This window comes from Schistocerca gregaria, chromosome 4 (assembly GCF_023897955.1).
Source record: "Schistocerca gregaria isolate iqSchGreg1 chromosome 4, iqSchGreg1.2, whole genome shotgun sequence".
Classification (NCBI taxonomy): Eukaryota; Metazoa; Arthropoda; class Insecta; order Orthoptera; family Acrididae; genus Schistocerca; species Schistocerca gregaria.
In genome coordinates this window covers 28,854,606-28,882,513 of record NC_064923.1, presented here as the reverse complement: position 1 = coordinate 28,882,513, position 27,908 = coordinate 28,854,606, and the positions used below count along the sequence as shown (strand labels likewise).

Sequence of the window (27,908 nt, the reverse complement as noted above, 5' to 3'; positions counted from 1 at the left end):
CACAGGTAGAAACAACACCACAAAGGGTATTATCTGGGATCAGGAGGCACATGCTGCTGAGGACGAGTAAGAAAGTGATTCCAGTATTCCTTCTTACTGTAGTTATATAGATAGTGAGACTCTGCATGGAGTTGCTTAAAAGTTTACCTATGCGGTTTACGCGTATGTGCACGTGTGTTCGTGTATATGATGGTTGCCCAATGGCGTGGTCATCAGTGCCCTTGCACTTATGAGAACAAACAAATGTGGAGATGAACTAAAAGTGTTGTGCATGCATGCACTCTAAATGACCAGTCACTCTGTAACAGATGCACTCTCCCATTCACTAAAATAAATCAGAAGGAAAGAGAGTTAATCATGAAACTAAAACACAGAGAAAACAAAACACAGAAGAGCTAAAAGATAAACACAGGGACATACGACTGGCTGACCATTTACAAAAAACTAGGGTGAGTCAGTCACCATTTGACACATTAAGAACATCTTGTTAAAACAATGGACAATTCACAAAACTTTAAATCCCTAACTACATTCATTTGATCATTAATGCACCGTGATCTGCACACCACAAGTACCACACATTGGAGGGTCCTCTCACTGGAGTAAGAATCCATGTTTCATAGGGCTGTGGCCTATGTGAAGATGAGACAGAAGGACCTCGTCTCAAATGTGGCTAGAAGGAAGTTCTCCACGGCCGAGTTGTGGGCTTGATGACACAGTGCTTGTTATCTGTCACTGCCAGCCTCTCGTCTTTCCATCGACACATGACTTTGTATAACAACAGTGAGGTGATAGCATGCAGGGGGATAGCACACCGAAATACCAGAATATCACGACACGCCTCCTTGGCTGCTCGATCTGCCATTTCATTCCCTGCAATTCTAATGTGCCCAGGTACTCAGCAGAATGACCTCTCCTTCCCCCATTTGTAGTTGCAGTAAGGCATCCTGAATATTCGGGGCTACTGTACCTGCTGGGTACAAATGTAGCAGAGAGTAAAGGGTGCTCAGATAATCTGAGCAGATGAGAAATTTAACAGTGGGAGAATGTCCCACCTGCTCCAGTGCTTGCAGGATTGCATATAGTTCTGAGTCAAAGACAGTAAATTTTGGAGGCAGACTGACCTTGAGTACATGATCCGGGTAAATGACAGAGCAACCACCAGAGTCCCCTGGTTAGACTCATCTGTAAAAGCAGCTACAGGGTTGTGGTACTCAGACAAAATATCAGAGAATATTTCATTAAAAATGGAAGCAGGAGTGCTATCTCCCCTGTACCGCACCAAATCTAAAATCACTCTGGGCCTCTCCAACAACCTGGGTGGCACACGGTTAAAACCCTCGATTTGGGATCATAGTGGCACCACATTGAGTGACTCCAGCACATGCTGCACGTGGATCCCAAACAACATCGTGGATTGTGGGCAGGTGTTCCAGAGGTGGATAAGAAACAGTATATCGTGTGGGTGAACATGGAGCTGCAATGAACTTACAGGCGAGACGCACCATGAGAAGCTGGCACCGGATGGTAAGTGGTGGTTTCCCCTCCTCAGCACAAATGCTAGGTATGGGACTGCTCCGATAAGCACTTATGGCCAAATGAATTCCCTCATGACGGACACTGTCAATGATCCGCAAGTAAGAGGGCCTTGCTGACCCATACACTGTGCAACAATAGTCCAGCTGTGAACGCACAAAAGCCTGATAAAACTGAAGGAGACATACCCTGCCCGCTCCCCAAGGCCTGTGGGAAAAGCACTTTATGATGTTCAGTGCGTTCAGGGTTCTGGCTTTCAGGTCTTGCAGGTGTGGTAACCATGACAATCGGTAGTCAAAAATGAGGGCCAGAAACCGCACTGGGTCTCTAAAATGTGGGATGGTGTCCCCACATTAAAGGCAGACAAATTAAAAAGATGATGAGAATGATTAAAATGAACACACAAAGTTATCTGGAGAAAACTGGAAACCCATCTTTGTAGCCCATTCCTCTAACTGCTGCACTGTAAGTTACAACTGATGTCTCGCCATTGCAACTCAGGAGGAGAAACAGAAAACAGCACAATCATCAAAAAATAAGGAGCACTGTACAGGACTCTTTACCATAGATGTGATACTGTTGATGGCTATGGCAAAGAGGGTAACACTTAAAACACTGCCCTGAGAACACTAATCTCATGCTCAAATAGATAAGACAATGTGTCACCAACGCAGGTCCTAAAAACTGTTGAGGTAGGAAAGACCATATGAAGTTGGGAAGGTGGCCACGAAAGCCTCATTGATGCAGTTGTGTGAGAATACAGTGTCTCCAAGTAGTATCGTATGCCTTGCTTATATTGAAGAATATGTCAATACAGTGAAGGATGAAAGCCTGCTTGAATAGCTGCCTCTAGGGGGGGGGGGGGGGGGGGTCAGATTGTCGACAGTGGACCAAAATCTTCGGAATGCACACTGAGAATGGCTAAGGAGTTGGCTGGTCTCTAACAACCAGACCAGACGACAGTCAATCATTTGTTCCACGGTCTTCACAGCTCGTTAAGGCGATACTCTGGTAACTACTGGGACATGTGCAGTCTATTCTTGGTTTGAGGAGAGGGATCATAATTGCCTCCCACCAACAGTTGGGGAAGTTGCCTGTCTGCCATAATACATAAAAACATTTGAGGAGGATTTCCTTTGATGCTGCTGCCAAATGTCAAAGCATGCAGCACTGGATTTGGTCACTACTGGGGTGCATTGTCACGAACCTCAGTCAGTGCTGATTCGAGCTCCCACATGGAGAAAGGGGAGTTGTAGGTCTCAGAACTGTTGGACCTGAAATCCAACTTTTCCCTCTAAACAGGCGCACAATAGTGACAAAATGCCACTTGCAGTGGCGGTAGTTTGTGCAAAATATTCGGCTCGCATCTGAACAATGTCTCTGAGTACTGTTGGAAGTGCCCCCGTTTCAGCACTGCTGCTATTGGTGAACAGCTGCATTGGCTTCCCATACTTTCATAGAAGAGGTGGAACAATTGATGTAGCCCAGAAACTCTTGCCATGACACTGTCTTACTCTCCCTAATGATGCAACGAGTCTTGGCCCTCGTGACTCAAAAGGCCCTAAGGTAGTCTGCTGTCAATTGGCATTTAAAATGTTGAAGAGCCACATGTCTTTCCTGGACCATGGAACAGCACTCATCTGGCCACCAAGGTACTGGATGCCTCCTAAGATGACCTGAGGACTGTGGGATGGATAGGCCAATGGTGCGATGGATCAGTCATGTGATGTCGTCCAGCTACCCTCTGATGCTGTCACAGTGTTCAAACAGAGCCAGCTGGCTGAAACGCATCCAGTTAGCCCTGACGACCGTCCATTTTGGGGGTTTAACTTCAGATGGTGAGCCATTTAGTAGGAGGAGGAGGATTGGGAAATGGTGACTGTTCGGTGGGAGGTCATTGACAACCTTCATTCCAGAGTCAGTGAGGGCGGGAGAACAGAAAGAGAAGTCGATGGCTGAGAATGACCCAGTAACAGTAGATAAATGTGTATGAGTACCTGTGTTGAGGATGCACAGCTTGTGAGATGTCATGAGGCCCTCCAAAACCCAACCCCGAGGGCAAGTACAGGTCGGGCACCACAGGACATGAGGGGCATTGAAGTTCCCCAGGAGGAGGAACGGTCATAGGAGTTGTGCAATAAGATCTGTGAGAGCCTCAGAGTCTTGTGCATCTTGCAGAGGTAAATGCAGTGAGCAAACAGTGATCATTTGACACACATGAATTTGAACTGCAGCTGCTTGGCCCTTTGCCCTAATAGGTCATCCTTGTGTTATAGCATATATCCATCCCTGTAGCTCAGGGGCACCTGTATCTTTAAAATGCATGTACTGTAAACAAAAGCACAAGGGACGTGCCTGTGCTAGGAGTTTCAGTTCCTCCACATGAGTCCTGAACTCATTTATGTTCCACTGTAGTATGGAAGCCATGTCATCGGTGTGGTTTTAATTTACTTTCTTTGCACCAGGGAGGTTCGCACTTTAAGAGCGAGGGGGATTGGAAGGGCTGCCTGGATCCAAGGCATCTAACTCCACCATATCCTCCTCATTAGTCAGATGGCAAAGAATGACATCTGACAGAGCTCAGGACAGCTTTTGACCCAAATGTCATGAGCCTTTTCCTGCAACCTGTCAGTTTGGGGATGAAGGGGAAAGGGGGCGTTGAGAGGCACTCTGCTTTCCTTGCACCTTCTGAATGCTCACTGTGGAACTGTTGCTAGTCTTTCTTGGTGTAGCTGCCTGGATTGCTTTGTCCTTACTCATTTACCCTTGACATGTACACGTGCAAGTACAGGTAGTTGTGGTGGATACAAACACACTACACATTGTCTGTGTCAAAGTGTCCACCTTGGGAACAGGTTTCTGCACCATGGATGAATATGAGGTGGCAAAGACAAGGGGTTTCATCACCATATAGTCTTTTTTAGCTTCGGCATATGGGATCTGCTTGGTCACTTATCTCCTGTATTTTGCGTTCTTCATCAAAAACAGGGCAGTCTCAGCTCCATACTGGGTGGTTCCCAGAGCAGCTGATGCAGATTGCCGGAGACAGGTAGACAGTCCCAGCATCATGATCAGCTTTTCTGCACTTCCCACAGATCACTTCACCTCCACAACTCATGGATGTATGGCCAAAATGCTAGCATTTGTAGAATCACAAAGGGTTTGGAATGTAAGGCCGAACATGAAGTCGAAGGAACCCCGCCATAAGACGTTTAGGTGGTGTCGGAGAATTGAATGTGACAATGAAAGTGGTAGTCTTTTCAGTTGCTCCATTATTCTTGTGCGTTCATTGCTCCACACTGACTATTCCCTGGGGTGCCCATTCTTGCTTCAGTTCTGCTATGTCCATGTCCATGATACCTCTGCATGTGACAACGGTCTTACTGGAGTTCAGCAAGGTCTACCTGCTTTGACCTGTTAGTTTTGACCAACAATGAGCCATTATGCAATTGTTTTATAGATTTTAACGTTCCTCCAAGGCCTTCCAAACCCTTATGGATATAAAATGGGGACACTTTCAAATGTCCCCCCTTTCCTCTATCACCACAAACATGCTATTCATGACTCCATGAGCCCTGTTACTGCAGTCCAAAGTATTCTTATCAGGAGGACTAGCCTCTCTCATTCTTTTGGATGAATGGGTATGAATACTCCCGGGCGATATGCCCTTCCTGCTGGGAGGAGAATGTGGCAATTTTGAGGGTTCCATCTCGGTCCCACAAGCAGCTAGGGAAACAGGGGTCCACTCAGACAGAGCCCCATGTGCCTGAGTAAGCCTTATACAACAGATGGGTGGCAAGTTCCTCAAAGGTTGCCTGCTAATGACTTTTCCACCTCAACAGCCATGCATCCCATCAGCATGCAGCACACCTTGAGATTGAGAAGTTTTTTATTGAGGTTTATCCTGTCATCAAGATCTGAGTGGTCATGCCAAGATCCCTGTTCTACATCTACATCCACATCCATACTCTGCAAGCCACCTGACGGTGTGGCGGAGGGCACCCTGAGTACCTCTATCGGGTCTCCCTTCTATTCCAGTCTCTTATTGTTCGTGGAAAGAAGGACTGTCAGTATGCTTCTGTGTGGGCTCTAACCTCTCTGATTTTATCCTCATGGTCTCTTCGCGACATATACTTAGGAGGGAGCAATATACTGCTTGACTCTTTGGTGAAGGTATGTTCTCGAAACTTTAACAAAAGCCCGTAGCGAGCTACTGAGCGTCTCTCCTGCGGAGTCTTCCACTGGAGTTTATCTATCATCTCCGTAACGCTTTCGCGATTACTAAATGATCCTGTAACGAAGTGCGCTGCTCTCTGTTGGATCTTCTCTCTCTCATCTAGCAACCCTGTCTGGTACGGAGCCCACACTGTTGAGCAGTATTCAAGCAGTGGGCGAACAAGCTTACTGTAACCTACTTCCTTTGTTGTCGGATTGCATTTCCTCAGGATTCTTCCAATGAATCTCAGTCTGGCATCTGCTTTACCAACGATCAACTTTATATGATCATTCCATTTTAAATCACTCCTAATGCGTACTCCCAGATAATTTATGGAATTAACTGCTTCCAGTTGCTGACCTGCTATTTTGTAGCTAAATGATAAGGGATCTATCTTTCTATGTATTCGCAGCACATTACACTTGTCTACATTGAGATTCAATTGCCATTCCCTGCACCATGCGTCAATTCACTGCAGAGCCTCCTGCATTTCAGTACAATTTTTCATTGTTGCAACCTCTCGATACACCACAGCATCATCTGCAAAAAGCCTCAGTGAACTTCCGATGTCATCCACCAGGTCATTTATGTATATTGTGAATAGCAAATGGTCCTACGGCACTCTCCTGCGGCACACCTGAAATCACTCTTACTTCGGAAGACTTCTCTCCCTCCCTTCCCTGAGACACACAACGTTCCACAACCGTATGGCACAGTGGTCGGTGAAGCATGCCCAGAGCTTACAGTGACAGGGGATTGGTGGCAATTGCCAGTTTCCAGCTCAGGAAATCTGGGGTCACCCAGCCCGTACCCAGCAAATCAATGCTGAGTCTGTGAGGGCCTGAGAAGCTGCAGGACCCCAAAAGAATAGTGAATGTGTGTGTCATTCATGGTACCAGCTGCCAGTGATGGGGGCCTGTAGAAAATAGGACAGCAGTTCCAGTGGTGCAGGTGATTGCAATGGAAGATGTCTCTGACAATACTGTCGAAACAATCTGATACTGATAAGATGAAGGTAATGGCCGGTTGATACAACTGCCAATTTGGTCTTTGGAAAGCCCAATATGGCAATTGTTCCATCAGCTGGTGACAAGGAAGTGACAGGATCACCAGAGTGTGACAGCTGTGACAAATATTGCCCTAGGGTGACCACTGTGGCAAGGCCTCAGAATTGAAGGAAGAGACTATTAGGTCATTGGAGGGGGAGTGTTTATTGCAGTTGACAAAAAATTGTTTCTACTGAAGTCAAAGTTGAGTGTGACAGTGAAGTTATCTGGTCAAATATAACAGATCTAAGTGAAACTAAGCTAATTGTTGGATGATTCTACCAGCCACCCAATTCTGCTGTAACAGTTCTAGAGTCATTGAAAGAATGTCTATTATGGTCAGCAGCAAGTAAATACACACATCATGTCTTACTAGTTGGAGGAAACTTTAAATCACTGACTATCTAGCTACAAACAGGCCAGACCTTCCCGCCAATGTCAGTAAAGAAACAGGAATTAGTGATCATGATTTCATTATAGCAACTATGGTTATGATAGTTAATAAATCAGTTAAGAACGCTACGAGAGTGCTTCTTCTAGAAAGAGCAGATAAGCAGTCATTAGCACATCACTGAGTTCTAGTAAGATGGATATAGAGGAATTATGGGAAAAGTTTGGGCAGCAGAATGTAAAAGCGTGGTCTGAAGAATTACCGGCCTAGTAATTGGATGAAGGATGGGAAAAGACCCACTGTGGTTTATTAGATTCAGATAACATCACGGAAACAGAGGCTGATGCACTCCTGGTTCAAATGAGACTGCAAAAATGGTTACATGCAAATGTTATTAGAGATACGTGTGTCTGTGAAAAGATCTATGGGTGAAGCACACAACTACTACCACCGTCATATCTTTGCAAAAGATCTGGCAGAGAACCCGAGACAATTCTGGTCCTATGTAAAATCACTAAATGGGTCTCAGGCTCCCATCCAGTCACTTGTTGACCAGTTGGGTGTGGCAGTTGAAGATAGCAAAATGAAAGCCCAAGTTTCAAATTTAACATTCAAAATATCATTCACATAGGAGAATCATACAAACATACCATCGTTTGACCATCGAACAGGCACCCATATGGACGACATAGTAATACAAATTCCTGGTGTAGAGAAACAATTGAAGAAGCTAAAACAAATAAGTCTCCAGGTCCACATGGAATCCTAATTTGGCTTTTCAAAGAGCACACTATGGCACTGGGCCCTTTTATTGTGAATCTCTATTCCAGCACCGAGTCTCGAGGGATTGGAGAGAAGCTCAGGTGACTCTTGTGTATAAGACGGGCAAAAGAATGGGCCCACAAAATTACAGACCTGTATCCTTAACACTGGTTTGCTGCAGAATCCTTGCACATATTCTTAGTTTGAATACAATAAATTTTCTTGGGAACAAGAAGCTTATGTCCTCAAATCAGCATGGTTTCAGAAAGCATCACGAGTGTGAAACTTAACTTACCCATTCCATATTTTTAGATTTCCAAAAACTGTGACATGTTGCCCCACTGCAGGCTCTTAAAGTATGAGCCTATGGAATAGGTTCACTGATATGTGAGTGGCTCTAAGACGGCAAGTGTTCATCAGAAACATCATCAGGACGGCCCCAGGGAAATGTGACAGGACTGCTATTATTCCCTATATACATAAATGACCTGGCAGAAAAGATGTGCAGCAAATCTGTAGTTGTTTGCTGATGATGCTGTGGTGTACAGTAAGGTGTTTAAGTTGAGTGACTGTAGGTGGATACAAGATGACTTTAACTAAATTTCTACTGGGTGTAGGAAAATTTAAAATAATACAGATGAGTACGGAAAAAAAACTCATAACGTTTGCATATAGCATTCGTAGTGTCCTGTTTGACACCGTCACATCATTTGAATATCTGGGCAAACACTGCAAAGTGATATGAAATGGAACAAGCATGTGAGGATAGTGGTAGAAGAGATGAATGAACGACTTCAGTTTATTGAGAGAATTCTAGGAAAGTGTCATTCTCATCTGGAGACCACATATAGAACGATAGTGAAGCCTATTCTTGAGTATTGCTCGAGTGTATGGGGTCTGTATCACGTCAGATTAAAGGAAGACATGGAAGATATTTGAAGGTGGGCTGATAGATTTGTTAGTGGTAGATTCAAACAACATGCAAATGTTACAGAGATGCTTCAAATGCAGATGGGAATCCCTGGAGAAAAGACGACATTCTTTACACTATTGAGAAAAGTTAGGGAACCAGATGTTGAAGCTGATTGCAGAACAATTCTGTTCCCTCCAACATACTTTGTGTGCAAGACCATGAAGACAAGGTACAAGAAATTGGTGCTCATACGGAGGCTTATAGACAACTATTTTTCGTCATTCTATTTGCGACTGGAAGAGGAAAGCAAATTGACTAGTATTGGTATGGGGTCCTTCTACCAGGTGCCTTAAGGTGGATTGCAGATTATCAATGTAGATCTAGATGTCAACAGATATAAATGTGCCAGGGGGAGCAATAGTGACTAGGGGCACTGGAATTGAGAAGACACAGACCACAAACATAAAGAAGTTGGTAAACCAGGACACCCATACCAGGCGATGAAGAGTAATCCATGGCACGGTTGCCTGCATTGAAATCTACAAGGAGGAGAAGGTGGGAAGAAGGGACAGGCAAGGTGGAGGGCAGGGACAGTGGCCAATTCTAGGTGCCTAACTGCCCTGTCTGGGGGTAAATATATGTTGTAAATAGTAATCACTACAGTTGTTTGCACTCACATTACAACCTACTCAACTGTGGTACAGAGAGGAAATCATGAACAACATTGATGCAAACCAATGTAGAGACCTCTCATGAGGCTCTCTCAGGGCCAGTTAGGTTCCAACAGCACGTACGATAACTTCTGAGGGTGCAGGTACGATAACTTCTGAGGGTTGGAGAAAAACAGGAGGAAATTGGTGGTTGTAATTATAGCAGGTGTCAATAACATTCATTGCAGTTCCACTGAATTAACACTTCTAAGAGCATTCTGGCTAGGTGTGAAAGGTCTGAGTGGACAGGACAAATCACTTGCCTGTTACTGGAACAATATCGACGAACATAGGTTCTGGGTCCAACGGCTCAAAACTACTACTTTTTATCCTTAGCTACATAAAAGGGTCAGGACTTTTGGAAGGGATTATCCACTGTGAGGGTAGGAACTGAGGAGGAGCAAGGAGTGTTGAGACTCTCCGGACATGGCTCCTCCAGCCACTGGCTGGTTGTACGTCTCGTCATAAAGTGAGCACTGTCACCAGTAGACAATGTAGTTTGACGCTGCTTCTCAAATTGATTGTGAGGAGTTGAAGTCCCCAAAGAGAGTGCTGCAGGGATCACATGTGGAAACCACTTGTCTCTTTCCTGAACCAATTCAACGTATGTAACTACCAGAGGTCAGCGTCAAGGTAATAATGGGAGTAAGTACTCGAGGTACTGCCGATGACCTGGGAATAGAAATGGCAAAGTTTGTTATCATTAGGATGGCATGTAAGTGACTGTGGGCTTCAAAATATGACACGCAACTGGAGACATTAAGCTCCCACATATTATGTTCTACAAATAAGGTAGCACGCACTGGGATCAAGGAGGGGTTAGGTAGGTGATCATATCAGCAATTGACACAGGATGGTGGGTGCTCACATGGGTATTTTTCATGAAGTGCCCGACCACAGTCTTCACAAACGCAGTTATTTGTACAATGGGTAGACTCCTGTCCAGACTTACGGCATTTAATAGACTGCAATAGAGTATCACATTGATACTCAAATTCCTCCCATACTCAGGCAAGCATGTCCTTCGTCACTGATGTTATGGCAGGTTCTTCAACTCTTCCAGGTTCTGGGGGAGTGGTGGTACACAAACGTTTCCTTTAACAAAACCCCACAGGAAGTAGTCAGAGGGTGTCAAATCTGGTGACCGAGGAGCCCAGCTCAGACACGCTAAGTTGCCGGCTCCTTGACGGCCAATGCGAAGGTTCAGTAGAGTTTCAGTTAGATATTCACGCACTTGGCGATTCCAGTGAGGGGGTGCCTTGTCTTCTTGAAAAATGAAGTTGTCTTCATGTAGCCTTGGAAACAACCACTTTTGTAACATAGAGAGATATTGCTGACCATTAACCGTGTTTGCATCAAAGAAGAATGGGCCATAAACAAATGATCGGGATATAGCACAAAACACACTGACTTTTGGCAAATCTCATATATGTTAAATGGCTGCATGTAGGTTCCGTAGGCCCCAAATTTGAACATTGTGTTTGTTTACCTGACCACTAACGTGGAAAGTCACTGCATCACTGAACACGATGCATTGTGCAAAAGTGTTATCATTGTCAATAGCATCAAGAATCTCATTACAAAATGCCACATGTTTGCATTTGTCATCAGGACGCAGATGTGTACTTTAATTAATCTTCATTATTTCAAATAATGGCTAAGAATAAATAATAATAAATGAACAGCAGCTGCAGAATACCCACAATTGTATAATAAACTCACCTGAGTCTGCAAAACACCATTTTCTTCTTGCAGCCTCTGGGCTTCAAGTCTTGCATCATTCAGTGATACCAGCTGCTCTGCAAGTTTTTCATTCTCACTTCTTAATTTGTTTACTTCATTGCCGATTTCCACGAGTGATGCATATTTGGTGTTTAGAGACTCGTAACTCTCCTTTGCTTTATTGTTTTCATACTGTAACTCTACTTCTCGCTGTTGTGCATGCTGGAGACGGCGTTCCAATTCAGCATTGATTACTCTGGTTTCCTGTTAGCAAACATGACAAGTGAAGCAAAACACACAAGACAATAGTGTAATAAGGCAAGGACACAAAACATGGAATATTTAATACACAACTATCACAAAACCTTAAAACTACTCCATTACGGGTATCTTTACAGGCCAGCACACACACAATACTGCAGTTATGTGAGAGAACTGTTGACCAATGCTGAACTCCAGAAGGTGAAACATTAGTGCCAAAGGCCACTTACAAAAATAGACCATACCATCCTAGATTTTCATGCTCATGGAGGAGGAGGAGGAGGAGGAGGAGGAGGAAAGAGGCAACAGGAGGAAGGAGGAGCATGTCACTCAAACCTCAAGGTGAGAGGAACCCCCTGTCATCAGAAAGGGGGACAAAGTAGGGTGCAAGGGCAGGGAGCACATCACAGAGAGCAGGAGATCAAAGGTAGTATGTTACGAAGTACTGTCAGCTTCAGTCCAGAGAAAAGGATAAAAAAAAAATTGATTAATAGGAAGAAGCTTAGAAATGAGTAATGCAATTAAGAATAAGAGAAAGGGCAAAGTGGAGATGGGACAAATGTGAAAAAGTGAAGGGAAATAGTTAAAACAAAATAAGTAAATAAAATGTAATGAAAAGATGATTATATGATGAAGGGAAAGTTCCTACTTCCCGACTCTAGATTTTGGGGAAACTGTTATTGGGGGAAGGGGGTGGGGGGAGATATAGATGGCTCTCATGATGTACAGGCATGAACTAGAGAAAGTAGTAACCTTGGTAATCTGTGGACTAGAGAAAGTAATAGCCTTGGTAATGTTGTGTGTTATGACACTGGAGACCTAAGTAGATCTGTAGGGTAGCTGAGGGGATGGAAGGTCTGAGAGATGGTTTATGTTCAGAAATTAAGTGGTGGAGCAGACACGTCTGCTGTGGATACCTAGTCTCAAGGGAAGGCAGCATTCAATGTTGAATGGCCATCAACTGTCAAACTGTAGATACTGTTGCTTTCCAATCGGTTTTATATGGGCAGAATATCAGATGTAGGTCTCAGTGACGTAAAGGTCAATGCTGAGGAAGAGAACTGTGGATTTAGAACAGGACCAGGTCGATTTGAGTTCAAGAAAGGAGTTAAAAGTCCTTCCTATTGTTACTGGTTTAAAGTTATTATAATCGCGACTTGGTGAGTTTTGCCTGCATGAGCGAGATAGTTATTCCTTGACTCAGCTTTGCTCCGTGCCGCGTGAAAAGTAAGAAAATCGGAATGTGAGAGGAAAACAATAGGAAGTGCAGAAAGTGTGTGCAATGAAACAGTCATTGTTAGCCACCATATTGTATAATTTGTGTTTTTTGAGATTCACAAGCGATATGTCATGTTAATGTGGAGTTTAGCAATCGCCAGAATACAGTCTATTGTATTTCAAAGGTAATTGCGCATATTTAATTTTGATCTAAGGATTCTGTGAAGAACTAAAATGTACTACAAGCTTGTATAGGACTTCGAACATTTGGTGGTCGACTTTTGCTGTAGCACCTGCTTCAATAACATGGTCAAAAGCATAGAGGAAGTTTTCTCCTAAAAAGAACTCATTTCACTCTAAGACAATCATCGAATGACCAAATGCGAATTGCAGTGTTCCAATTTGAGAAGATCCTAGAGAAATTTTCTTTCTCTTACATTTTAAGAATTTTACAGGCAACCGTCGGAGTCGGCAGCTGTTCCTCCACCACACGCTGTGGGAATCGTCAATGCAGCTAGGGATATTGTTCTTCACAGACATACAAACAGACACATTACACACACTAGTCCAATAACAACAAGTTTAATATTACCAGCTTAAAACATTAATTTCTTTTTCTGAGCAGTAATATTATAAAAATGGCAACCTTGACAGGACCTACAAGGAGTGAAACATAGACACTGTCAAATACTTCATGACCAAAAACAAATTAATACATTATCATTGAGTTATATGTATTGATGGTATTTATTGTGATTTGTAGTGATAAATGTGTATTTTATGTTATGTATATGTACTAATGTTGTGCTTTGTATAATTTCGTGTACAAATGATGGAATCATTCTATATGAGCTACATCCGTCATCAGGCAGTCATGACAACACAGGTCCATCACATATGAACTTCATGCAGTTCTACTATATAGTAAAGGCAAGCACAAAAATGATACACTAACTCATTGCACAAATTAGTCTCTTCTTTGTAGAGGATGACTAGGTTACAAATATTTGTAGATTTAGTTATTAGATTTTTTAGTAAATATTAGTGATATATGGTTTTTTTTGTTCACAATTGTGGAGAGAGATTCTGGGGTACACTGACGTGTATTTCTGTGAGAGTAAAGTAAATTAAAGAATAGTGAACAACTGATTTCTTATGGTTAAAAACAGATCACAGTTTAAAATGCAGAGGGAATAGGAATTTAATGTGCAGTCCAGTGGTGATGAACAAAACCCAGGGCAAATGGTAGATGCTGGCCAAGGAGAAACCAAAGATCCCATGGCTGAGCTCTTCAATCAAATGAAACTTATGATGAATACTGTAGCTAGTTTAGCTGCAGAACAGTCTCACATGTCTACTACAGAAGCAAATATATCAACACCAGTTGAAAATTTAGCTTCAGAACAGTCTCTTCTCGATATCCACCAGGCCTCAACCTCCGCTAATTTCAAGTTGCCGCTGCTCATACCTCACCTGTCTTTCAACAACAACTTCTTCTTTGTGTGTTTTATTGCCTCTGTACTTCCGCCTCGACTGACATCTCTGCCCGAACTCTTTGCCTTTACAAATGTCTGCTTGCGGATGGATGTGTGTGTGTGTGCGTGTGTGTGTGCGTGCGTGCGTGTGAGTGTACACCTGTCCTTTTTCCCCCCTAAGGTAAGTCTTTCCGCTCCAGGGATTGGAATGACTCCTTACCATCTCCCTTAAAACCCACATCCTTTCGTCTTTCCCTCTCCTTCCGTCTTTCCTGAAGAAGCAACCGTCGGTTGTGAAAGCTAGAAATTTTGTGTGTGTGTGTGTGTGTGTGTGTGTGTGTGTGTGTGTGTGTGTGTGTGTTTTATTTATTCTGCCTGTCTACCGGCGCTTTCCTGCTTGGTAAGTCTTGGAATCGTTGTTTTCAACATATAATAAATGGAGTAAACAGTGAAATTGAAAACATGCGGAGGAGACAACAAACCGTAGAAATAGAGGTACAAACCCAGGCCTCAACAGTACAGAAAATAACATTTGGATATGAAGAGTGAATGGAACAAAAGTTCCAAGAAAAAACTTAGCAGTTTAAGCAACAATTAGACAATTGCGTGGTGGATAAAGAACAGTAGGCGATACTATCTGTTAGTAAAGGTATCAAGGAACCGGTAGAGAATGTAGTGAGTGACGGCCTTCCATTACCTCGCCAAATAGTTCCTGTATGCCCGCGAACTTCCTTCAAGTCTTAATCTGAGTTCCAAAGATGGAAAGGAGAAGTTGCACAAAATTTGTATACATGCACTCAAAGGAAGAAAAAAAATGTTAAAGCATAGGCAATTCCAAATATTTTTTCCAGAAAAGTAGTAGTTGTTGCTGTCTTCAGTCCTGAGACTGGTTTGATGCAGCTCTCCATGCTAATCCATCCTGTGCAAGCTCCATCTCCCAGTACCTACTGCAACCTACATCCTTCTGAATCTGCATAGTGTATTCATCTCTTGGTCTCCCTCTACGATTTTTACCCTCCACGCTGCCCTCCAATGCTAAATTTGTGATCCCTTGATGCCTCAACACATGTCCTACCAACCGATCCCTTTTTCTAGTCAAGTTGTGCCACAAACTTCTCTTCTCCCCAATCCTATTCAATACCTCCTCATTAGTTACGTGATCTACCCACCTAATCTTCAACATTCTTCTGTAGCACCACTATTCGAAAGCTTCTATTCTCTTCTTGTCCAAACTATTTATTGTCCATGTTTCACTTCCATACATGGCTACACTCCATACAAATACTTTCAGAAATGACTTCTTGACACTTAAATCTATACTCGATGTTAACAAATTTCTCTTCTTCAGAAACGCTTTCCTTGCCGTTGCCAGTCTACACTTTATATCCTCTCTACTTCGACCATCATCAGTTATTTTACTTCCTAAATAGCAAAACTCCTTTACTACTTTAAGTGTCTCATTTCCTAATCTAATTTCCTTAGCATCACCCAACTTAATTTGACTACATTCCATTATCCTCGTTTTGCTTTTGTTGATGTTCATCTTATATCATCCTTTTAAGACACTGTCCATTCCATTCAACTGCTCTTCCAAGTCCTTTGCTGTCTCTGACAGAATTACAATGTCATCGGCGAACCTCAAAGTTTTTATTTCTTCTCCCTGGATTTTAATACCTACTCCAAATTATTCTTTTGTTTCCTTTACTGCTTGCTCAATATACAGATTGAATAACATCGGGGCGAGGCTACAACCCTGTCTCACTCCCTTCCCAACCACTGCTTCCCTTTCATGTCCCTCGACTCTTATAACTGCCATCTGGTTTCTGTACAAATTGTAAATAGCCTTTCGCTCCCTGTATTTTACCCCAGCCAAGTTTAGAATTTGAAAAAGAGTATTCCAGTCAACATTGTCAAAAGCTTTCTCTAAGTCTACAAATGCTAGAAATGAAGGTTTGGCTTTCCTTAATCTTTCTTCTAAGATAAGTCGTAAGGTCAGTATTGCCTCATGTGTTCCAACATTTCTACGGAATCCAAACTGATCTTCCCCGAGGTCAGCTTCTACCAATTTTTCCATTCGTTTGTAAATAATTCGTGTTAGTATTTTGCAGCTGTGACTTATTAAATTGATAGTTTGGTAATTTTCACATCTGTCAACATCTGCTTTCTTTGGGATTGGAATTATTATATTCTCCTTGAAGTCTGAGGGTATTTCGCCTGTCTCATACATCTTGCTCACCAGATGGTAGAGTTTTGTCAGGACTGGCTCTCCCAAGGCCTTCAGTAGTTCTAATGGAATGTTGTCTACTCCCGGGGCCTTATTTCAACTAAGGTCTTTCAGTGCTCTGTCAAACTCATCACGTAGTATCGTATCTCCCATTTCATCTTCATCTACCTCCTCTTCCATTTCCATAATATTGAAGCTTTGTTATTCATTTCCATAATATTGTCCTCAAGTACATCGCCCTTGTACAGACCCTCTATATACTCCTTCCACCTTTCTGATTTCCCTTTTTTGCTTAGAACTGGGTTTCCGTCTGAGCTCTTTATTTTCATACAAGTGGTTCTCTTCTCTCCAAAGGTATCTTTAATTTTCCTGTAGGCAGTATCTATCTTACCCCTAGTGAGATAAGCTCCTACATCCTTACATTTGTCCTCTAGCCATTCCTGCTTAGCCATTTTGCACTTCTTGTTGATCTCATTTTTGAGACGTTTGTATTCCTTTTTGCCTGCTTCAATTACTGCATTTTTATATTTTCTCCTTTCATCAATTAAATTCAATATTTCTCCTGTTACCCAAGGATTTCTACTAGCCCTCGTCTTTTTACCTACTTAATCCTCTGCTGCCTTCACTACTTCATCCCTCAGAGCTACCCATTCTTCTTCTACTGTGTTTCTTTCCCCCATTCCTGTCAATTGTTCCCTTATGCTCTCCTTGAAACTCTGTACAACCTCTGGTTTTTCAGCTTATACAGATTCCATGTCCTTAAATTCCCACCTTTTTGCATTTTCTTCACTTTTAACCTACAGGTTAAGCTACCAATAGATTGTGGTCAGAGTACACATCTGCCCCTGGAAATGTCCTACAATTTAAAACCTGATTCCTGAATCTCTCTCTTACCATTATATAATCTATCTGATACCTTTTAGTATCTCCAGGATTCTCCCATGTAAGTAACCTTCTTTTATGATTCTTGAACCAAGTGTTAGCTACATATCTTGTCAAATGAAAAATAGGTGGATATGTTATAACAGTATTAACAGAAGAATTAATGGAAGACAAATGCATAATTTTCATCGAACCAACATGAATAATGGTTACAACAATGAAGCAAGCTGTAAGGAACAGCAGAATAACAGAAGAAATTATGAGCCAAAGAGAAACAGAGGCAATCTGAAAGGAGGTCCAATCCTGTATATAATGACCATAGAAATAAAGGGCGAAGTAATCAAACTACATACATTGCGAGCCCAAGGCCAACAAATAATCAGTCCTGGAGAGAACAGCCACCAGTCATAGTTGAAGCAACTGATGACAACTACGGACCAGCTAGACAGTGCAATTTAAACTGAATCTGACTGTATTGTTCCCCTGAGGTTCAGTCAATAAAAGAGTAATAGGAGACAAGCAGTCACCTGTAAACTGTTTTAGATACAACGATGGAATGAGGATCATTGAGGAGTTAATGGAAGACATAAATCCTGGAGAACAAGTTTCTAATAAGTGCAAATATCAGCGATCCATTCCGAAATATTAGACATACCTAGTAAAGTAATCTTGATTACTGGAGCTTCGATAAATGTGATCTCTAAAAAATTTATTTAAATGGCTATCCCAGAAGACTGAGTTCCTGACATTGCTGATACGAAACTGTAAGGTCATTGGAGTCTTAGGTACCTGCTCGCAACCAGTCTGGATACAAACTTTGCTAGATGTAAGAATAGGAAATACAGTGATAATATGCATGTTCTCAGTAATTGAAAAATTAATAGAAGATTGTATCATCGGATTAGGGACTGTGAGGGAGGAGGACTTAAAAATAGAGTTCTCGCCCGGTAAAGTCAGTTTTTGTGATAATGGGGAAATGGCACAAGTTGATCTGATCAGGGAAGAGGAGCATTGGAAATCACTGTCCTGGGCATGGTATTAAGCTCATTGGAAAAGGAAGGAGAAGTAAACGTACAGAAGAGGTAAGAGAAAGCAAGATACTTGGAATAGCAGAACAAGTGGAAGAATAGGCAAAGTAAAATTGGAAAATGAACAAAATAATCAGTTGATAGAGGTTTTGGAGAAATATATCCAGGTTTTTGAAGAAAGGTCAGGGATTATTAAGGAGTTTAAGTGCCATTTGGAGGTGTTTCCTCATGAGACATATTGTAATAAATCATAACCAATTCCATTGAGATTGAAGAAATCAGTATGTGAAGAATTGAACAGGATGATAACTTGGGACCTGATAGAACCATGTGTTAGTCCATATTGCAATCCGCTGTTAGTTGTACCCAAACCAGGGTGAAAAGTAGGATTGGTGTCGGATGCAAGAGTCATCAATACAATTATTATTGTACCGGTGAGAACTCACCCAGAAAATATAGACAAACTCATTCAGAAGTTTCATGGAGCTAATTACTTTACCAGTATTGACCCCCAGATTCATATTGGCAGATCGAACTGGATAAACCATCAAGACAATATACAGCCTCCATATATGCCGGAAGAAGTTATCAGTTTAAAGTATTGCCTTTCAATTTGAATGGGAGCGCAGGAGTTTTTATAATGGCATTAGATGCAGTGTTAGTACCAGAACAAAGAATTCAGCTCATCCTGTTTGTCGATGACATCTTAATTGCTACCGCAGCATGGTAACAGCACATCTGCTTATTAGAGAGATTACTTGAATCTTTTAGGTGATCTGGAATAATAGCAAACCTGCAGAAGTCTCACTTTGGGATGAAGAAGATAAAATTTTTGGGTCATTTAATTGATGACAAAGTAATTTTGCCAGACAGTGTCAAGATAAGCACTATTAAGAATTTTTCTATGCCTAGGGATAAAAAATAATAAATAAAAAAACTTAAGGCATTTTTTGTTTAGCCTCAGTTTTTCAATGGTTCATGGAGGACCAACTCATGAATGCACAGCCATTAGTAAAAATTTTAAGAAAGAATGTTTCTTCGCAATGGACAAATGACTGTCAATATGCATTTGAGAAAATCAAATAAGCTCTGGTAAATGCAAAATTGTTGCATCATCCATACATGGACTTAGATTTTTGCCCGATTACAGATTCTTCAAATGTTGGATTAGGATCTCATCTTTTCCAAATTCAGACAGTTAATGGGCAACCTATATTTTTCCCTATAGTTTTTGCAAGCAGAGTATTGTCGAGCTGTAGAAGGGCATATACCACAACTGAGGTGGAAGCATTAAGCTGTAGTTTGGGCTTTCAAGAAGTTCCACTATTATTTATATGAGGCACAAATAATAGTCTATTATTGTCACTAAGCCCTCAGCTTCTTGCAAATGTGCAAGGTGCTCACACCGAGATTATTACAGTGGACAAGGAAGTTACAGGAGTGTCGATTTCATGTATGATATATTAAAGGAAAAACTGCAGATGTCCTATCTAGGCTGCCAGAAGGATGAGGTCAAGAAGAACAATTAGGTGAGCACAGAGAAGAATTTACTACAATACTAATGAAAGAGCCAAAGGCAAGAAGATATTATTTGGAATTATGCCAGAGGATGGAGAAGTTACAGAAAAAGGATATGTGCTGCTGTGGTGTCCAACAGAAAGTGGAACAAGCTGGATATTCCAACCTGAAAGGCTATTTTAAGGTGATAAAGGAGTTTTATAGTATCGGAGGAATACAAAAGGAGATAATTGGTGAGTATTCCTGAAAGATATGAAGTCAAGTTGATACAATATATTCATCTGGCTTGGGGCTACTTTGGAGTGATTAAGTGTGCCAATAAGCTACGAACATATTGCTACTTTCCTAATTTGCGATGGAAAGTACAGAAAGTCATTAGAATGTGTACAATATGTCAAAAAATGAAGCCTAATAATAAACGTAGCAGGGGTTTCCTCCATTCTGTATTACTGGAGAAACGACTAGCTTTGGTATCCACAGATGTCTGCAGGGCATTGCCTAGAGTGCGAGGAGGACGTAGATACACTGTAGGCTTCTTGGATGTCTTTACAAAACATGAAGTATTCTTAGGAGCAAGAAAGGAAGCAGCCTGAACAATTAAGATGGACCAGAAGACAGAAGAAGCAGGAACTGGATGAGATTGAGACCAACTTCAGGAAACACAACAGCAGACACTATTTTGAGAAATTCAGAAAGAGTCTGATTTGATACAAGGGTAGAGAACTGTTTATAAGAGATAAGAAAGGGGACCTGGCTGTTAGTGCGAAGGAGAACTGTAGGATTTTTGCAGAGTCACTACCTGCTGAACTGAGAACCCACTACGGACGAGCTGAAACTGGGGACTGACACAGGAGAGAGAGAGAGAGAGAGAGAGAGAGAGAGAGAGAGAGAGAGCCACGACCTCCAACCAGAGATGAAGTCACACATGCCATAAGCAATCTAAAGAATAATACGGCAACTGGAGAAGATGGTATAGCACCCAAGATGATAAAGTGAGGAGGCAACAAAGCAATACACAACATGACCAACATAATCCACCAGATCTGAAGAACAAAGAAGTTGCCAGAAGGCTGAAAGTATGCAATTGTAGTACCAATACATTAGAAGGGGGACAAGAGAGATTCAAACAAGTAGAGAGGAATATCACTACTAGAGGTCAGATACAAGGTGCTGTCAAAACTATTGCTCAAGAGAGTAGAACAGGTAGAAAGTACTGTTGGCAACTACCAAGTGGGATACAAGAAGGGAAGAGGGTGTACAGAACAGATATTTGTCCTGAAGCAACTGATAAAACATAGGACCTTAAAAACAAAAAGATAGTAATAAGCTTCGTGGACTTCACAAAGACATATGACTCCATTGACAGACAGACTTGTTAGGATCCTGAAGAACAGAGGAGTTGATGGAACTACACAAGAACTCACAAAAGAAATTCTGACAGACATAAAAGCAAGGGCCAGATTCAGAGGAGCACTGTCAGAAAAATTTGAGGTCAAGACTGGTGTAAAATAGGGAGATGGATTGTCACCATTGTTGTTCAATATAGCACAGGACAAAGTGATCAGGCAGTGGAGAGAAATAAACGAAGAAATGGGAACACCAAAGACCCATGTGGGAGACAAAAAGGACAACAGGGCTCAAGTGGACTGCCTAGCCTTTGCAGACGACATCGCAATAGTAAGTGAGGCGGAAGAAGACGCAAAGACACAACTCGACAACTTATGTAAGGTAGACAGAAAGGTGGGACTGAGGATCGCCTGCAGCAAGACAAAGACATTAAATACCACTGCAAGCTGGGAAACACCAGAAAGCACTGTGCAAATGGTGGACAATTTAAATACCTGGGGGAATTTATAACAGGAAGGAACAGGAGAAAGGAGGGAATAACAGAGAGGATAAACAAGATGAGGTCAGCCTACTGTGTGATGAGAGAGATATACAATAAAAAGAATATATCCACAGAGGCATAGATAAGTCACTGCGAGGAATACAGTATTATATGCTGCTGAGACGATGACACTACGAAGAAATGGGGCAGAGAAAGAACTGAGAAAAATACTAGGTCCGAAAAGAGGTGGAGAGAGATGGATGCAAAGACCTAGGGAAGAACTGTACCGGAATGTGAGAACAACATCCGCGGAAATCAGACTCAAAAGGGCAAGGTTTGCTGGACATGTAATTAGGATGAGTGTGGACAGAATTATGAACAGGGTGTGCAAAACAACAGGGAGGACAAGGGGAAAGACAGGAACCAAGTGGGTTGTTGAACTTCGGAAGGAATGGTTGGAATTGGGGATCAAGGTACAACGAAAGGACAACGGAAGAATGCAGGAAAAGATTAGAGTGTCACCAGTGGAGCCGACAGGAGAAAGAGATACTGAAGATCTCGAAAGAAGAGCAGGAGAGAAGAAGAGCAGGAGAGAAGAAGAGAAAGAACAAAGAGATTCTGGGAAAAGAAGAGGAACATGCAGTCCACGAAGGGGTACCCGTGGTCCTACAGAGGCCTTAATGGAAGAAGAAGAAGACGACGTGAAGTTCTATCCGATGAAAACCTCTACGAATAAAACCATCTTAAGGAAATTATTGGTGGAATACATACCACAAGTAGGGAAATCACAAGCTATTATATCAGATAATAACAGTAATTTTACCTCATATACCTGGAGGAATGCATTGGAACAAAATGGAATTAAACAAATACTAATATCAAGATACAATCCACAAGCGAGCCCATTTGAGAGTGTGTTCCACGAGCTATATCTATCTATGAGGACATATTGTCTGAGTTGTCAAACACAGTGGATAGAATATGTGCAAGGGTTCAAAGACATTGTAAATAATTTACAGCATACTCCAACGAGTTTCACATCAGAGGAACTGATGTTTCAAAAGGAAGAAAGGAATGAGTGGGTGAACTGTCTACCAAAGGTGCCGCATGATAAGCCCAATTGTGTAGAAAAGATTAAGTTGGCTTTAGTGATATGGCTGAAAAGGCCAGAAAGAGAAAGGTGAAATATGACAATAAGTTAAAGAACGTACAAACTTTTGCTGTAGGGGATAGAGTGTTGTTACGCACTCATCCACAGGCATCTTTACTGAAGAAGAGGAACAACACATGGCAATGGTTATTTGTTGGGCTGTCAGAAATAATATGGATTCCACATTCTGCGGCATATCTATTGGCGTACTGGAGAAGGTGAAGGGACTATCCTCACTGTGATATTAAAAAGTACTAGGCGAAGTAAAAGAATTAGTCCAATCTCTAGTAAATATGTTATATATTAAGGAGATTTTATTTCATTGAATTTTTAGGTGTAGTTAGATTTAGTTAGATAAGTGAGTGCATTGATATCTGTTCTCAGCAGAACCACATGAGAGCTGATGCCGATTGTATACTCTTATGTGTATATGAATAACTTTTGTGTTTATTTCCAGAATGAATTTCAATTTTGTATGTGTTCATGTTCTCAATTAAGTGTAAAGAGTAATGTAGTTCATGAGTGATAGTGTCAGTACTTACTGGAAGCAAATATTTTGATGGGAAATCAGTCTAACTAGCTCTGGACATTGAAATTCGTGCACTTGTATGAGAAGTATGCTAAGGCAGAAAAAATTTTCTGGCAATACTGGACAACAAAGAGCAGGGGTGTGCATGTCATCTTGTGGTTGGCTTTACTACAATTAGGTGGACCTTTGCTACATCACCAAATTTTCAGTGTCATGTGACAGGTAAACTAATAGTGGCTGAGCTATGTTAGATTCAGATGCTCACGAAATTACAATGTATTAGTGGTTAAATGTTTGTATTACCTGAGCAAATGGACTTCCAGTGAAGCAAGCAAAGTATGCCATTGTAAATAAGGGAATATATGACGGATTAAATTACATATGAAGTTATCGAAATATAAGTGCAGTCTAATTGTGCATTCCCATGGACAACCGGTGACTTTTGATAGGGTACATGCGCCATAATTAGGAACATTATGAGAATTCATATCTTATTGAGACTGATCCATGGTGTAATTCAATGAAAAGAGGATATAAAACCAGGGTCATTTAACAGAAGTGTTAGAAATGTGAAAGCAGGGTGAAAAGCGAACAAAGAAAAACTCAATCTAAATCTATCGTGCCAGTGCAGAAACATGTTAGCATACAAATCTACTAACAACTTCAGGGCCAAGAAGCTATTCGGAGTAAGGTGTCAAAAGGCACAGACTTATCATTCTGTTTCATGTTCACCACATCCTACTCCTGATCCCAATATGAGCCCGTAACTGCCTGGTCCACCACGAGAGACAACCTGATCCATCGACTACACATCCTGGTCACAGTCATGGGGGGAGAGTCACCATTAGAGACAGCCCACCCTGCAGCATCCAGCTTCCCTCTGAGATCGACTGATGTGACCCAGCTTTTCTGCAATAACTAATTGTGAAAACTGAACAAGAAGATTGTGATTTATATTCAAAAATTTCAGTCCAAAGTACAAAAATGCGAAATGTGATTTGGAAAGCAGGGTGGCTGACCTCACTCCTGGTTTTCCATGGTTTTCTGTGGAGGGTTTGTCCAGATGGGGAGGTCCAAAATCTGGAAAGGCCATGGCCCTACCAGTCGCCCATTGTCAATGGTATTTGGTAAGCATAGTCCAGCCTGAAGTAAGGATAGTTGCATAAAGCTAGTACAGAGTGGGTCCACGAAAAGTTGTAAACAAAATTTCGCTCCCACGGCGGGGCCATATAACATCCCTTGGCACACACTAGCTGATGGGAGTGAGCTGATCAGTTCAACAACCTTCCTATTATTATTGGTTTAATGTTAATATATTATTGCGAGGTGGTATGTTTTGCCTGAGCGAGCGATATAGTTATTCCTTCACTTAGCATTGTTCCGTGCCAAGCGAAGAAAAGTAAGAATTGGAATGCGAGAGGACTTTGTTACGAGACAGGATAACGAGAGGATGTGTATGAAGTGAGCAATGAAACAATCATTGTTAGCCGACATATTGTAAAATTTGTGTTTGAGATTCACAAGCAATATGTAGTGTTAATGTGGAGTTTAGTAATGGCCAGAATACAGTCTATTGCATTTCAAAGATAATTGAGCATATTTAATTTTGAGCAAAGGATTCTGTGATGAAATATTATGTGCTACAAGCTTGTATAGGACTTTGAACATTTTGGAGGTCGATGTTTGCTGTAGAACCTGCTTTAATAACGCGGTCAAAAAGCATAGAGAAATTTCTCTCAGCTAAAAGGAACTCATTTGACTCACAGACAATCATTGAATGACCACATGCGAACTGCAGTGTTCCAGTTTGAGAAGATCCTACAGAAGTTTTCTTTCTCTTACATTCCAAGAATTTTACAGGGAACCGTCACAAGTCGGCAGCTGCTGCTCCACCACAAGAGTAACTTGTCTGCATGTACAAAATTACGTAAGCTGTGGGAGTCATCGACACTGCTAGGGGTATTGTCCTTCACAGACATACAAACACACTACGCACACTAGTTCAATAACAACGAGTTTAATATTACCAGCTTAAAACATTAATTTCTTCTTCTGAGCAGTAATATTTTAGTACGAAGTGAAAGAGCCTAGTTTCTACATCCCAAGAAGTGCCTCTTCCGTACAGCCCTTGGGAGTGGTACATGAAGCAGTTATGGGCAAGGTGAAGTCAGCTAACATGACAATAAATGAGGTCTTAGGAAGGCTTTCAGGTGATTGATGGGAGAGGCACCACGTGCATGTGGGATACTGGTGTAAAGTAGGATCCTGAACATAAAATTAGATTAAGTACAGCATGCAAGAAGTATTTAAGCAGTCATTCTTCCCACATTCCATATGCGACTGGAATGGGAAGAAACTTTAATGGCCTAATCTGTTATGTTAGGTAGCCTCTACTGTACATTTCCCACCAGTTTTCAGAGTGTGTGTATAGATGTAGGTGTAGATGGAGAGGGGGGTTATAGGTGGGAAGAGAATGGATCTAAAAAGTGATTTTATGTAGGATGGAGGGTCCTGCGCAACAGTACAGATGTACTCGTCAACCAGGGATGACATGCATTCTGTGGATGCACGAAGCCACCTACTATGAGAGAGCTCAGATAATGGTGGTTGTGTATTTAGCCTATTGGCTGTTTTGTTTTTGTTTGGGTTAGGTTTAGGGTGCAAAAACAACAAGGGTCGCAAGCACCCATTTCAGAACAGCAGAACATGAAACAAAGAAAAAGTTAATAATGACTATATGTTAGTCCCAATCGACAGAAGAGAGGACAGCTAAAAACAGGGACATGGAGAAAGGTCTATATAATACACTGTAGGTCTGTAAAATACACTGTAGTCCTGAACTAAACATTAAAAGTTCTTTGCCATATTGCTACGCTGGATATAAGGTAAAACGAAGTTGACAGACCATGCGTCATTCGCTAAAACGGCCGATAGCTCAGATGGCAAATGTAAATGAGAAAGTAAGTGGTTAAAAGAAGGGCATTCCATCAGGAAATCGCAAAACCGTCAGGGGTTGAGGCAATGAGCACATAGTGCTGGAGAGCACCATTTAACAAATGGTGATGGTTAAAAAGACAATGCCCAACACACAACCTAACTGCAATTATCTCTTCACTGTGAGAGGGCCAAGAGGTGGTCATCCAAGCCATTGGGAGAGGCTTAATAACCTGGAGCTTGTGCCAATGAAGGCAGGACCAGTCGTGATGCCGAACTGACACACCTGCTGACAGACGGCAACAGAGACATTATCAGAGGGAATGGAAGAACTAGCAGGCTGAGATACGAGGACTGCAGCCTTGGCAGCAGCGTCATCTGCCTCATTTCCTGCCAGATGGACGTGACTTGGAATCCACAGGAGTTAGCATGTGACAACATTCCTGAACCTGTTGCAGTAGGGGATGGATGACATAGAACACACAGAGACTTTGAAGGGCACAGAGAGTCAGGGCAGATGGTGCAATTGGAAAGCCTGTTTCATTGGATGTACTGCATGGCCTGATACAAGGCAAAGAGCTCTGCTGTAAATACTGAGCAATATTCGGGAAGCGATACCGAAAAACATTGGTACCAACAATGAAGACACATCTGGCAGCACAGTCAGAGAGCCATCAGTGTACACAAACGTACTATCACAAAGTTTGTGAAAGTGAAGGCAATAGAGTGAGGCTGGAGCAGTGTCCTTAGGAAGTGAATCAAGGCCAAGATGAACACAGGCCACCACATGAAGTCAAGGTGGAGAATGTTTCACATCCATCAAGAAAGTGACAGGTAGCATCAAGTTCAACTGTTAGAGCATGAGCCGAAAGTGAACTCTAGGAGATAACAGAGGAGAGAGATGTGCCCCATACAGGCGATCAAAGGAGTCACTGAAGGAGGAGGCGTAGGATGGGTGGCCATACATGGCAGACGAACAGCATGCACATGACTCTTCAAGGTTTCCCGGTGGTAATGCTGTAAATAGTCTTCACGGTTTCGCCGCCAGATAACAATGTGCAAATTCCACAATATTTCCTTCGAGCAACTGCTAAACATCTTCAGGTGGTTCAAGTTTGCTGATGGCTAGGTACCACTAATGGTATCCACATGTCGATGCCCCGTTTCTAGAACACACACGCAAAGAATGCACAGGTGTGGAAATCATGCATGCACGATGATTTGCGTATAGATAGTGCCATACTCAAACGCCCTCTGCTGAAAATCGCAGAGCAGGTCTCCTGAGCTTGCACTGTATGCTGTGTTTACTAGTAGTGTGGCCAGACATTACTCACTAAGAAACTATACTAGACCAATGTTATGTCAGGTATGTTATCGAAGAATCTATTTTCTCGTCGTGATTTAATAGAAGCCAATGCAGAGTCTGAGGTTGTGCTCAGTTGAAATCCTGCATTCCTGTTAATGAGTTTACTGCTTGTACGGATGTGTATTGCTTCCTTAATGACGCAATCCCAGAAAGATGAGGTTGGGGATAAAACTTCTGTCTTTTCGTAAATCATGCAATG

General features: G+C 42.0%; 1 protein-coding gene across 28 annotated transcripts in view; it reads right to left on the bottom strand.

Annotated features, from left to right (window-relative positions):
- The window catches only part of LOC126266634 (kinectin), a 327,061-nt gene that overhangs the window by 140,029 nt on the left and 159,124 nt on the right, over positions 1-27,908 (bottom strand). For all 28 annotated transcript variants that reach the window (XM_049970995.1, XM_049971006.1, XM_049971003.1 and 25 more), the window contains one exon: positions 11,297-11,560. In XM_049970995.1, the coding sequence (XP_049826952.1) occupies positions 11,297-11,560 (264 nt within the window). The remainder of the gene's footprint in view (positions 1-11,296; positions 11,561-27,908) is intronic.